This window comes from Brachyistius frenatus, unplaced genomic scaffold, assembly GCF_029030835.1.
Source record: "Brachyistius frenatus isolate BFR_SWC_R1_liver_20210118 unplaced genomic scaffold, ASM2903083v1 Contig_355, whole genome shotgun sequence".
Taxonomy (NCBI): domain Eukaryota; kingdom Metazoa; phylum Chordata; class Actinopteri; family Embiotocidae; genus Brachyistius; species Brachyistius frenatus.
In genome coordinates, this window is record NW_027210954.1 from 4484 (window position 1) to 18783 (window position 14300).

Sequence of the window (14300 nt, forward strand, 5' to 3'; positions counted from 1 at the left end):
TTTTTTCATATTTTAGACGACATGTTATAGTATGACTTTTTGGTCATATTTTAGACGACATGTTATAGTATGACTTTTTGATCATATTTTAGACGACATGCTATAATATGACTTTTTTTTCATATTTTAGACGACATGCTATAGTGTGGCTTTTTGATCATATTTTAGACGACATGCTATAGTGTGACTTTTTGATCATATTTTAGAAGACATGTTATAGAGTGACTTTTTTATCATGTTTCAGACGACGTTATCGTATGACATTTTCAGATTGTGGACGACATGCTATAGTAGATACGATAAAAAAAAAGTCATACACGGTCAGAAACATAAAAAAAATATACCAACATAGCATTTCATCCAAAATATGCAAAACATTAATACTACATCCTATATTATCTTAGATGAAACTATTCACGCATAATAAAATGAGTCAAGGAAATAACGCTCCATTTGTTTACTTTTTTGGAAGTTTTTTTTTTTATTGTTGATTCATCGTCATAAATCATAAATAATATCATGAAAACAACATTAATATATAAAAATATACATGGTACATTAATTGAAAATAAATTTCAATACATTTTCAACCAAGTGGTTTTGTGCCTTGTAAGGGACCGTTTACAAAAACATTACACCTATGGTTAAAAAAATTTAAATAAAAAACTTCTTACTTTTTCAGGTAATTTGTATTACTTTTACAAAGCAGAAAACTACACTCCCAATTTCTATACCTACTTAATGCATCTAACGACAGACAATTAAAGAGAGCAGCATTCATTCTGGCAAAGCTGTAAAACAGAGTAATTTCCTTCTCATTATGCAGCTTTTAAAAAGGCACAAAGAACGATTCAGCTGCTTGTCCTTCGGTCTCAATAGAAATGCTGAAGAAGATGAAGTGAACACTTAAATCCTGCTGACTTTGCACATTATAATTCTAGCAATAAGCAGCACAGCCCAAACGTGAACTGAGGACTGGTGTTACTTACTGATGAGTGGAAACCATGCGTACCGGTCGAGACTGTCTTTAGATGTCTGCAGGTTATGTGACGAGTCCGTCGGTCCGTCGGTCCATCAGTCGTGGGCCTTTTCGACTCTGTGGCTCCACACCGGCTTGCGTTTCTCGATGAAGGCCCGGATGCCCTCCTGTCCGTCCCTCAGCGCCAGGTTGTCGACCATCACCTTGGAGGCGGTGGCGTACGCCGCATCTCGACCCTGAGCCATTTGTCTTTGGACGAAAAACAAAAGTGGGGGAAGAGCACGACACGGTAAATGTTTTTATGTCGTTTTAAATCTGATCTTTTGCCGCCCGTTATTTTCACCAGCGGAACCGCTCACCGTTGGAACGTGGCCTTCCCGAGGGCGACGACGGGCCGGCTGGCCCGACACACCCGCCGGGCGATGCCCAGCGTCTCCTCTTCCAGCCGCTCCTCCGGCACCACCTTGCTGACCAGACCGTGCAGCAGAGCATCGTGGGCCGAGATCGGCGTTCCTGTGAACAGCATCTCCATGGCAACCTGGTAGAAAAAGAAGGACGCCAAGCTGGATTTAGTTTTCAACATAAAATGACAAAACATTTTGTGTGATTATGCCTCTCACTTAGGTTTATTTAGGCAGGACATTTTACAACTAAATAATAAACTAGTATCCGAGTTAATAGTAACAGCAGATGTGAAATGAGAAGGGCAATAGCTCACTATAATTAAAATTTTATATTAGGAACCAATCAATAAATACACAACTAAATCATCCAAATTTTTGCAAATTATGTTAAAAAAAAAAAAAATAAGACTATAACCAAACTTTTACTTTAAAAGCAGAACTTTTAAAAGAAGTTGTTTTAAAGCAGCTAAAATAAAATGTATAACTTTTTTTTCTTGCAGTTTTGTCAACATACATCCAGGCAATATTATACAATAATACTGAATTACATATTTATACTTTTCTTGATTTATCTTTTTTGTTTTTGAAACAATATTTCTATCTCTCTGTATGTCTTGTGAATTAACAATAAAGTTGACTTTGATAACGTTGAGACTATTTCCTCTATTTAAAGTAATAAATAATTCACAATAATACCACCCTGATCTGACATGTAGTAATTACTTAAAATGTTATTACATTTAGATAACACGTAGGTCTAATAGAAAAAGTTGTTCTGTCATGCAAACATCAGAGTATTCTTGTTTTTATTAAATAAAACTGTCACTTGTTAAATAAAAAGAATAAAAAGGTAAAGTAGCCGAGTGTTCGTGTCTCACCTTCCTCGGCACCGCTCTGCCGATGGCGACCGCCGGCGTCGAGCAGAACAGACCCACGTTGACGCCCGGGGTGGCAAAGGTGGACTTCTCCGTCACCACGGCGACGTCGCAGCTGGCGACGAGCTGGCAACCCGCCGCCGTGGCGACGCCGTTCACCATGGCGATCACTGGAACGGGTATGTCCTGAATCAGCGTCATCACCTGAAGCGCGAGAGATGGCAGATTATTTACGTTTACGTGTTCAGCAATTTAAACGGATGAATAACAATAAATAAAATAAACATCAACTCTGTCACTTTCTCAGTTCATCATTTAAATAAAAGTCAACAGCTGCAGCTGTGGTGTGAAAAAGGTTCAATTCAACCTGGCAAGGAAGCAACGTGGGCCCTCGATAGCTAAAAACAAAAAAAAAAAAATTCTCCTTGTAAATTTATGATTTTATAATCTCAGAGAATATTCAATCTTTAATCTCAGAAACTCTGAGATTTAAAAAAAAAAAAAAAAAACTCCGACGATGGCCCTGAGACGCTGCCGTAGTTCTTGACACAATGCATGATGGTAGAAAAATGAAGACAGGAAAAGCAAAGACAGGGGAGACAAACTGACCTCTGAACAGGTGTGAAACACCTTTGTGTGATAATCTCGACCGTGAGCCGACGTCAGCTCCTTCAGGTCGTGTCCGGAGGAGAACACGGGGCCTTTGGCTGAAACACACACATTAAAAAAGGTAAGAGACCATCACCTTCCTGTCCGTCACACACTCAGGATTAAAAAAAAACCTGCCTGATATGACGATAACTCTGAGGTCATCGCTGTCAACATCAGTCAGGATGTTCTCCCGGAGGGATTCCAGCATCGACAGAGACAGAGCGTTCCTCTTCCTGGGATTGTTCAGTATTATCCTCCTGGAAGAAAAAGTTTGTAGTTTGAGTTTCACTGCAGTGTCCATTAAAGACGCTGTAACACGGGGGATGTGCAGCTGTATAACGAACTTATCTGCTGTTAGGTGGCCAAAAAAAAAAAAAAAAAATAGGCACCTGGTGCCTTATAAAGAAAAAAAAATCAAAAGTTATTCCCTAATATCTTACAGTCATAACGAGTCGCATGGAAAACACAGAAAAGGGGGAAACAAATCTGGATTGAAATACAGGACAGAAACTGTTTGGCTGTTACCAGAGAAAACAATTCAATCCAGATTTCTCAGAAGTTCTTTGCTTGATCAGGTTTCACTGCAAGGTTTTCTTGTTTTTCTACATTTTTTTTTGCAGTCTGCTAAATGAGTCACGTGATCACTAAACAGGTGGCAGCAGGTACCAAGTCTTGATATTTTATTACGCAAAAGGGCGTTTCACGCAAATTATATGTACGCCGAATTTATCTTAAGACCCTGATATATACATGTAAACGCTGTAAGTACAACTGCAACACGCTGCTGTTGTTAAAAGTGTCATTTTCTCCGTAAATACGACGTTTTGTAAATGGGGGTTCCTCCCGGGGAATGACAGCTCCGAGACGGCGGACACATTTAACTACCGCACCTGATTCCGTCGTTCTGCTGTCTCACGGTCAGCGGCTCCGGTTCGGCGTGAGAGTAAAAACGAGCACCGGACAGCAGCGTCGTTGTCCTGCTGAGCTGAAATACGCCGAAACCTCGGCACAGCAAACTGCACGCCATGTTGTGGTCAGTTTCCCCCAGCTTCACCTTTCCCACTCTCACTTCCGGTACACCCGGAAGTGAGAGTGGGAAAGGTGAAACTTAAAAGTGACGCAAAAAAATAAATAAATAAATACATGAAAAAGTAAGCCATGTAAATTTGGCAAGTTTCGTATGAATTTGATGTCGATATCATAAAGTCCAAAAGGAGACAGAATTTTTTTTTGGGGGGGGGAAAAAACGACAAGAAGAAGAAAACGGTTTGGTCACGTGATTCACGTGGTACCACTTAGAAATTAGTGTTGTTGTTGTTTTTTTTTTAAGACATTTGTTTGTTTAAAGAAAATAAATACAAATGTAATATAACGATCTACTGCAGAGAACAAATAACACTTTTTTTTATGAAACATATGTAAAATCTCAGATTTTTAACCTGAAAGAAAACAAATATATTTTTATTTATTTATTTATTTATATCCATTTTTTTTTTTTTTCAAGCCAAAATCTGAGCTGATTTTATATTCTGGATGTTCACTTGTTTACTTCTATTAATTATTAATTGACTTCTTCTACTTTGGGTCGTTTCAGATATTGAAACTATATTCATGTTAAGTTTGATGTGTTTATTGTCAAATAACAAAGACAACCAGCAGAAGCACAAAGTACACTTCAGGAGTACACACAGTTGGACCGTCGCTTTGTCATCATCATCATTAGTATTTGAACTGTGGCTTGAATCAATAATATAAAATACCACCTTTTTTCTGTACATCCGTCCCAAGTGTGAGGTGAAAGTTTTCAACGTAAAACTGAAAAGATATTTAATTTACTGTCAGATATTTCAGGAGCTGGAACCAAAAACTTGTTTTATTGTTTAATTGACTTAAATTCACTTTGTTAGTAAAGCAATTTACACGTTTAACAGCAGAAAAGTGCCAAAGAGTTTTATTTTAAAATCAAATATAAAGTGCTGAATGTTGTTTTGGGTTGTAAAAGATCAGTCGACTTTTCTTTGTTGGAGAGAAAAATAATCCTTTTTAAATGTGATTGTTTGTCTCTGGTTTGCATTTGAGGGGTTTTTTCTGTCCTGTTAGCTGAACCGCGTCACTCCGTGCAACGTAAACACGGGCGACGTCATCAGTCCGGAGACGGCGGGGAACAGAAGCGGTCCCAGGAGGGAGACGGACACGCCGACGCCGAGGATCCTCCTCCCCGCCAGGAGGAGCAGGGCGGCCTGACGTCAGGTGACGGCGTTCATGCCCTGGCTGCCGTCGCTCGGGGTGAAGAACTGGACTTTGGGCGAGGCGGCGAGCCCCGAGTTGTTCCTGCGCAGGCCGCCGCCGCCGCCGCCGCCGCCCCCCCCTGCGCCTTTACGCATGGAGTTGTTGCGCCGCATGGAGTTGCGCTTCCTCAGCGAGTTCTGGTGCGACAGCTCGCTCTTCTGCAGCGTCTGGATGAGGATGGACGGCTTCTCGTCCAGCTCCCGGGCGCTGCAGCGCGGCGTCGCCACCTGCAGGAGAACCAACGCAACAGCAGGCGGGAAGGGAAGATTGGGGAGATTTGTGAAAAAACAATCCTCAATGATGTTTAACTTTAAAAAGAGGAGTTAAAAACGCTCGTGAGAATGTTTGAATGAACTGGAAATGTGATTCCTAGTTTCTCCTGTTGTTGTTTTTTTTTTTTCCATAGATCGTAATGGTAAAATAAAAATAACAAACAAAGCCTCAATCTGACTGTACATGTTTGGAGCAGGAAGTGACCATATTTGGACGAGCTAAGGGGAAGCAAGCGGTGGATCTGGCCCCGCCCAATTCAACCAGAGCCATGACTGCACCACAGGCCTGTCAATCAAATAGACAAAAAACATACCACTTTTCGAGGCTTCTCTTCTAACTAATGAGGGATTATTTTCAGATGGACCTCCAGAAAACTAAGAAGAAGGAGTGACTTTAGCTAACAACACCGAGATAACTGATGGACACATTTTATTCACTTTGGATTTGATGAGAGAAGTTGAATGGGAGTCTATGGAGCCGGAGGCTTTTTGGAGACGACCTCTAGTGGCACTCGCTGGTATTGCAGCTTTAAGGCACTTCTGCAATCGGCCTAATTTTGTTCTGATAATTTGAATACAAAGATTTTCACCTTGACTGTGTTGCCAAATTTGGAGTAGTCCACCGAGTACACGCCCTCCTCCTCCGTTACTATGGGAACGAAGCGGTGGCCCCACTGGATCTCCTCGGAGACGTAGGAGGTCCGGGCCTGCGTGGTGATGCCCGTCGTCTCCACGACTCCCTCCAGGATGACGATGACCTCGAGGTCGCTGCACTGCAGCTCCATGTCCAGACAGTTCGTACAGCGGGCTGGCGGTTACCACGGCGACACAGGTACCATTAATTTACACGCGTTTACGTATGAATCTTTTTTTCATACAAATAAAACCAAAAAGTGTTTTCCATGGTAAAAAACAAATATTATTAATTATTTTTAATTAATAATAATTAATTATTGTAACCTGTTTTTGTCGATGATGTGGCAGATGATGAGCGGCGCGAGCAGGAAGAGGCTGTTGCTGGCGACGGCGCTCTCCGTCTGCACGTCGATCTGATGGATGGGGATCACCTCCCCCTCCGGCGTGGTCGTCTTCCTCACCACCTGAGCGATTTATCACCTCATTTAAATCTCCTTTCTTTTTCTTACGACTTTTAAACATGCAGGTCAATAAACAGCAGAATATATATATTTATATATATTTTTTAAAGTAGAATAAAGGCGACGGGACACCTGCAGCCGGACGGTCGCCCCGATGATCATGCTCTTCCTCAGGTCGCCGATCCGGATCATGAAGCAGAGGCGGTTGTTCCTGACGGCGATCACGGCGTGACGGCTGAAGATCAGCGTCTCCGCTCGTCGGTTCGACTGAGCCGTCTTCATGAAGATGCAACCTGAGGAGAGGAAAAACAACAAAAAAACGCACAGTCAGCGAGATCGACCCCGACACGTGACACGCGTTGTTAGTTAATACAGAGGAGGGAGGGGCTTCATCGTGTCTGTGGGCTTCATCAGGATACATTTTAATGTAGTTACTAATCAATACATGCTAAATATTACGCACGTGTTATAAAAACCGAGCAGTGCATTGTGGGTGAGGTTTTTTTTGCCGTTATTTCAACACGAAGAGGTTCAAACTGGTTCCTACTTTTGCTCAGTAATATTCATGAGGCTCAGCAGATAATCTGGAATATGATGTTTTGAAACCAAGATGTTGACTTTCGGGTGGATTGATGACATCATGGTGATGTCATTCTAGTTCAAGTAAAAAAAAGAAAAAAAAAAGAAACAGAAAGAAAATAAATAGAAACAACAACACTTTGCAAAACGTCAGAATATGCGTCCGCTGCACGCTGACTCAGAACTTTTGTGTGCGATGACCACTCGTGGCCAAAGAGGGCGCTGTTGCTGTTGCTGCTGCTCGGGATATATAACGATGCTTTAAAGTGCAAAATAATTTCATTCACAACAAATCATTCCTCGAACTGTTTTTTGAAGAATGAAACAAGCTAAAAATTTGAATTATCTGGAACATTTTTGCCCAATTTTGTCGCGTTAGCGCAAATTTGTCGAAGCCTCCTCACCTGATTGGCTGTTCCTGAACCGGGTAATGAAGCCGAGCACCACATTTTAGGCCATTTTAAAGTGATATAATCTGGACTTTTCAGCTTTGTGAACCAGTTTTTAACCCGACCTTTCTGACCTTTAACGCCGGCGTTTCTAAAACTCACCCAGCATGACGGCGTTGATGATGAGCCCCACGATGTTCTGCAGGATGAGGACGGTGATGGCCGTCGGACACTGCTCCGTTATCATGCGTCCGCCGAAGCCGATGGTCACCTGAACCTCGATGGAGAAGAGGAAGGCCGACGTGAACGACCTGCGGAGAGGAGGAGACGTTCAGTTCGATCACAACAGTTTCATTCTGCCATTTTATTTTAGAAAAGAAAAGAAAAGAAAATTCTCATCCTGCAGCTTTAAATATCGGTGATGTTTACTGAATTCAGGACATTTGCCCCCATTTGAGGCCTCATTTCATTTGTGTTTGTTTAGTTTTGAGATTCAAAAAGGAACAAAACAGAAACAAAAACACAACACAAGTGGATTTTTTTTTCTTTCATATTTCCTCAGATAATTTTCATATAATATTCAGAGGGGGATTTATTCAGGTAATAGTACCAATAAGACAATATAAAAAAAAATACTATTTGACAAGTAAAACCCTGCATTTAAACTGAAAGTACAGAACTGTTACGACCTAAAAGTACTTTAAAGTTGTTTGATTGTCAAATATTAGCGCATCATTTCAATGTCGCAGCTGCTCGGTGCAGTTTTAACTATGGTTCAGTGGTTCCCAACATAGGGTCCAGGCCTCTCTAAAGAGTCAGAAGACACATCTTAAGGGTCCTGAGATCTTTAACAGGAGATGAAAGAATTGTTTTATAACTTTCCAGCTCTATATAGGAAGTAGAAGGAGAGGAAGAGATGTGACTGACAGGAAATGGTGTGGAGAGAAAGGTGAAGTGAGGACTGGGGGGGAGGGGGTTCAGAGGGAGGCGCTAAAAATCCCTCTTTAGGTTGCTTTTATTTCCACTGGAATAAAAGGGAGCAGACGTTTCATAACTTTCTGGCATAATTAATGTCTTTTTCTTTCTTAGCTCCTCTTCCTCATTTGAGTTTAAAAATGGAAGAGGAGAAGAAGATGAAGAGGAGGAGGGAGGTTTGGATCAAGAGAGGATGGATGGTGAATAAAACATACAGACAAGTCACACCAAACATACTTTAAAGAATCATTTCCCAGCTTTCATAATGTTGACAGAGGTTTGTAATGTTTCTTTACTTGACGTCGGTGACGCAGTGGGTCTTGTTCTGCCGAACCGGGTCCAGGTCTCCGTGCGCAAACGCCACGAGCCACCAGCTCATGGCGAAGAGCAGCCAGCTGCTGACGAACGTGGTGGTGAAGATGACCAACGTGAAGCGCCACTTCAGGTCCACCAGCGTGGTGAAGACGTCCTGCAGGAATCGGCCCTGCTCGCGGATGTTCTTGTGCGCCAAGTTGCACGAGCCGTTTTTGGCGATGAAGCGCGCCTTGTTCACGCGGTCCCTGAACACCGGCTTGCGCGGCAACCGGGAGGCGAGGCCCGGCAGCCCGAACTCCTCCGGGATGATGCTTTTCCTCGCCAACATCTCGAGAAGAAGTAGAAGAAAGAGTCAAAGTTTTACGTATTAAAATCCGTCTTCAGTGCGTCTTTACGCGCGGACACAACATGTCCACCTGCAGGGGGAAAAAAAACGCTCGAGGACGCACGAGTCGTTTTCACCTCCGTCAACTTCCAGGGATGTTCCGGAGTGAGTGCAGCGCGCCGCCTCCGTTCAGCTCGTCTGGAGGGCTGGGACGGTCTCCGCGCTCCTGTTGACGTAGTCCAACTTCCAGAAGCCCAGACCCGCTCAGACCAGCGAGCTGCTGCCCTCAAGGACTTCTCAAGGACACATCGACTCAGACGGTTTTTTTTGTTTTTTTTTAAATACAGAAAGAATCTGTGAACTTTTGGCACGTTTCTCACAACCTTCAAAGCATCACATGAAATCTCTTCATAGATTAAATCCCTTTAAACACGAACGTCCCTGATGGACAGATACACATTTCCATCTTCACATTATATCAACTTTAAAGGATTTTTTTTTTTTTGATGTGTAAAAACTGGAGAGTGAACCAACAGGTGGAAATATGGAACCATCTATTAAAATCATTAGGTCACATTTGATCTCTGTTATGGCCAATTAATTATCATTTTACAGAGTGATAGGTGCTTTGATTGTCGCTCAGATTGGAAAATGAAAGTTCATCATAACTTCTATGTTTTCTATCTTGTTTTAGACATACGAGCTTAAATAACTGAGTACACACAGCTACCTTTTTTTTTTTTTATAGCAGCTGAAATGGAAATTTCATGCACAAAATGAGCATTTTTCCTTCAAATCTGCAGTCAGAGTGATTTTCATGTAAAATGAAATCTATGTCTTTTTTTTCTTTCAGTGTGTTGAATCATTCTGAACAATTTTCTGAATTGTAATTGTGTTTTTAAAGTAGAGTAATTAGACAGGAAAAGCTACAGAAACTTCCTCCAGGCTAAATGTCAGTTTACTCCTCTAATAATGGTTTAAGAAAAATAAAAAACATCTTTGAGAAAACATAATTTCAATTTTATTTTTGCATATTTATGTTTAAAAAAAAACAACCTTCAAATATCCTTTTGCCTTTATGTCTTGATATCATTTCTTATATTGTATTTGTTTTATTATCAGAATGGAATCAACTTTTAGCAGTTTGAGATTTGGCCACCAGAGGGAGACATTTAGCAACATATCATATATTAGCCAGCAGGTTGAGGGTCATGTGCTGTAAAGTTTAAATAACATCAAAGCCTCAAATCACTCAAAACCCTTTTTATTATCATTTCAAGTGTAAAAAAACAAAAAACAGTAGGCACACATAATTATACTTTGCTATTTAAAATCCTTTGATATGCAGGCTACTAAATACAGAATGTACATTTAGAATAACAATAATAATAATAACAATAAAAAAAATCATCTAAATTTGACCTGTAGCTGCAAAAACTGTCAGTATTTAAGTTGCATTGTGTAACAGTCAATATGTGCATAGATCGGTAATAATGTGACTTTAAAATAGAAAAAAATATTGTCTTTTATTTGTTCACCGAAATCTAAAGAAGGAAAAGAAGACTTTAAGAAATTAAGAGATTAAATGAGATCATTTGAGTTATTAAACGGTATAAAAGAGAATAATTAGTCAAGTCCATCAGTGCGTACTGAAGTACAAATATGGTTCTGGGGTGTGAAAGGAAGGATTTAAAAAGGCGGCAGGTTTCTGGCTCGTGAACACAGACACGAGTACAGAAGCTGAAACTAAACTAAACACAACGAGATTTATGAAACGAAGTCGCGGGCCAAAACCACAAAAAAAAAAAAAAAAAGGCAGCGATTAAAGAGCGGGAAGAAGAAGAAGAAGAAGAAGAAGAAGAAGAGGAAACGCAGGGAGTCGACCTGTTGTCGCAGACGTGGAAACTTCTTGAGATGAGTAAAAAAAAACATTTAAATATTGTAGTTTGGCTTTCAGTCCGTACAGTACGAAGTCATTTAAAAAAATCTGAAGTGACTATAAACAATATAAAATAATACAAAGGGACGATAAGCACCGCTCCCGCAGAGAGATGACGAGACGAGTCAGTCGTGAAAGTCGTAGTTATAAATTTGAAGTATTTTATAAGTAAAACAGCTTAAACGTAAAACGTTATCTTCTAATTCTGATTTCTTATCTCGTATATCTGGAGGAGGTCGGCTGTCAATCATCGCTGCATCAGAGAGGAAACGATCGACTCCATTTTTAACGTCACGAGCTTCAGTATAAATATGAGGATTTTTTTTTTTTCCTCCCTAAAAAAGTAACATTACGTTTTTAAGCTCGTGAGATGTGAAGTTAGTCGTAAAGGTGATGTTTGTTTACGCTTTTGGAAAATTACATGAGCCGAATTAGCCGTTAGCGGTTTCTTTTTGCTGCGAATCGTTGGATAATAATCGATAATAATCACTGAATCACTTCGACACTGAAGAAATATTAAAACACGATGATTCTCAGGCGGTTTCTGAAGAGCTCCGGTTTCAGTCTCGCCCTTTTACAGAATCGCGAAAATTTTTAGCTGATTTTTATTTTTATTTGTTGCATCCTCAGAGAGAGAAAAAAAAGGAAAAAGGGTCATTTAGGATTTGCTTCGGGTGTATTTCCACCTTTATTTCAGAGTTTGTTGCCGACACGTCCGTGTGTTTCGTAGTTCTTCCACCGTGATCGTTTCCTCGCCGACTTCAAACATTGTTGAATTAAGGAAGTTACAAAAAGTCTCAAATCTCCTTTAAAAATTCCACTGATGTCAATTTTCCCAAACTTGTTCCGGAGATGAACAACAAAACAAATCCTCTTCTTGGGTTTGAAAATAATAATAAAAAAAAGTTGCATTAAAGAGACATCGTCCGGTCGGTCTTCAACTTTTCAGTCCGGCACAAAGTTGCCAGAGCAAGTTTATAAAAACGTTGTTTCACCAACGGCCTCGTTTCTTTCAGCGTTACGTCTATAAAATGTGGCGCAGAAAACATCGAGGTCTAAAATATTAAAGAGGACCTGTTATGCTTTTCTGTAAAAGTTACCTTATCGTCACTTACGTAGAGTCTTGCCGTTGGTTACTGCCTCTCACAGGCTTCCTGGAAGTTAGCCAATCAGGAAACCGGGTTTTCAATGGGCGGGGCCTTAAAGAGACAGGAGCCAAAGCTGCTCGTTTCAGACGGAGCATTTACCGACTTTTCAGTCGTTGCATGTCGACCTAATTCTTGAAACTACCAAAAGAAACCTTCAGCCAATCAGCATTGACCACAGCAATCCCACTGGTCTCTGATTGGTTAAGAGTGGCTGTTCAAACGTCAACGTGAACAGGGTTTCCAGACTATAATCATAGCAGACAAAACTGGTAGACCTGATTAGTAAAATCCAAGAATACTTAAAACAATTTTTTTTTTTTTTTAGCATAATAGCTCCCCTTTAAGATTAAAGATCCTTCCCAGTCAGAGAGACGACCTGATGTACTGATGCACAAACACACTGGCCAAAGCTGACATTCAATCCTTTAAAATAAAATAAAACATTTTAAATAAATGTTTCTTTCTTCCCTGTAATTATTGCATTAATATATGTGATGGAGAGTATAAATTAATAACAGGTGATGCATTATTTTAAAAAGGTACGAAATATCTTTAACAATTTTAAAATTCTATCAATAAGAAAAGTTACCTAAAAGTTCAATTAACGACTACACACCATCTAAGAAGTCTAGTTTTTATCCTCAACACAGACGCATCATTTTAATAAACCTACTAAAGCTTTTTTTTTTCTTTCTTCTTTTCTTACTGTCCACAAATCCTATTAAAAGACCACAACCTGTCTACATCCGTCCACTTCCTGTTGGTCTCGCCCTCCAGTCCAACTGGCTGCGACTGGAAAAGTACAAATTGAATTCACAAATATATATATATATTTTTTTTATTTATTTCAATTTTTAATTGACCTGCGATTGATTATCAGTCCGATACGACGTCTCGACCACAAACGGGACTTAATTCTAGATCACAGTCTTTCTTTTAGACATAATCGACAAGTTGAAAGGTGAATTCATGCAAAGATTGTCCGCAGATATCCGCCTCTGAGATTACCACCAGTTCCTGAACACAACGGAGGTGAACGGAGTTTAATTTATGATATTCGAAGCGTTCACTACAGTATTACTTATATTTACAAATTCAACAGGGAGCCCTGATTCTGAATTAAATTGTTCAACACTTTAAAAGAAGGTACACACCAAAAAAAAAAAGAAGTTTAAATTGCCCAATTTTCCTTAAGAGAATTCAGAAAAGATCTTATTTTGTGATTCAGGTGAACCAACCATTAAAACGGAGTCCGTTACTGATATAAAACACGATATAGTCACTTTAAGAAAAAAAATTAAAATTTTTTAAAATTCTTGTTCATATTTTAAAATTATCGTAGAAATCTTTTAAACTCTGAATACTGGTTGTGTAAAAGTTCCCGATCCGAGAGGATAATCTCTCGAATTCACCGAAGAGTTTCTGTATTTGTTCTTTTGATAAATTCCAACAAAAATTTAAAAAAAAAAAAAAAATCAGCTGACAAACGAGCAATAAACGTCTGAAAAAAAGGCATCGTTCAAGTACAACCTGTTAAAAACTGTCGGTGTTTTCTGAAGAGCGCGTTTGTCCACCTCCGATCTTTAAAGACGCGGCGGATCTATCGGCCGCGTTTCTACATGTCGGCTTTGACGAAGGAGGCGAACATCCCGTCCTCCTGCTCCAGCAGAGTCTCGGGTTTGTCGTACTCCAGGATGTTTCCTCGCTTCATCACGATGACCAGGTCGGCCGTGAGGATGGTGTGGACGCGGTGCTGCGGGGAGGAAACACGGAAACACCGGAGACAAGTTAGCTTCCTGGAAACGGGAAAAAAGAAAATGACGCAAAACTTTTTATGTAAAGACTAAAACAACTGGTCCGTCTACTTCTTTCAAATTCATCCAAAACTCAACAGAAATCCTATTTGTTCAGCTACAAAACAGAAGTTTCTACATCTGAACTCTACGTTATATTAATGTTACCTTGTAGGTTAATTATATCTGACCATTTGCTTTTTATTTTTTATTTCTAAATCACATTCTAACATGGTTTTTTTCCCCTTTATATCTATTTTTATCTCATTA

At 40.0% G+C, this 14300-nt stretch overlaps 3 protein-coding genes across 3 annotated transcripts in view; all 3 read right to left on the bottom strand.

The window, feature by feature from the left end:
- Positions 1-468: 468 nt before the first annotated feature.
- Positions 469-3978, bottom strand: echdc3 (enoyl CoA hydratase domain containing 3). Its single transcript, XM_069724000.1, has 6 exons — positions 3800-3978; positions 3045-3166; positions 2868-2965; positions 2262-2462; positions 1339-1517; positions 469-1228 (listed from the first exon to the last, which is right to left on the bottom strand). Exons 1-6 carry the CDS (start codon positions 3934-3936, stop codon positions 1075-1077), a joined length of 891 nt encoding a protein of 296 aa, XP_069580101.1. The 5' UTR covers positions 3937-3978; the 3' UTR covers positions 469-1074.
- Positions 3979-5141: 1163 nt separating this feature from the next.
- kcnj8 (potassium inwardly rectifying channel subfamily J member 8) lies at positions 5142-9317 on the bottom strand. Its single transcript, XM_069723998.1, is given in 7 exon segments — positions 5142-5425; positions 6061-6259; positions 6261-6278; positions 6431-6570; positions 6700-6860; positions 7698-7846; positions 8807-9317. Coding segments are annotated over 7 exon segments (1284 nt in total). The 5' UTR covers positions 9154-9317; the 3' UTR covers positions 5142-5155.
- Positions 9318-13069: 3752 nt separating this feature from the next.
- The window catches only part of abcc9 (ATP-binding cassette, sub-family C (CFTR/MRP), member 9), a 35788-nt gene continuing 34557 nt past the window's right edge, over positions 13070-14300 (bottom strand). The window contains exon 41 of the mRNA XM_069724001.1: positions 13070-13990. Coding sequence (XP_069580102.1) covers positions 13853-13990 — 138 coding nt within the window. The 3' untranslated portion in view covers positions 13070-13852. The remainder of the gene's footprint in view (positions 13991-14300) is intronic.

What these genes read in the sequence shown, in the direction of transcription:
- echdc3 (XM_069724000.1), bottom strand. Translation starts at nt 3,936, where the DNA reads ATGGCGTGCAGTTTGCTGTGCCGAGGTTTCGGCGTATTTCAGCTCAGC. An exon ending in CAGCAGAACGACGGAATCAG is followed by an intron (nt 3,167 to 3,799) that starts GTGCGGTAGTTA and finishes TTTTTCTTCCAG; the next exon opens with GAGGATAATACTGAACAATC. An exon ending in GGGAAGGCCACGTTCCAACG is followed by an intron (nt 1,229 to 1,338) that starts GTGAGCGGTTCC and finishes TTTCGTCCAAAG; the next exon opens with ACAAATGGCTCAGGGTCGAG.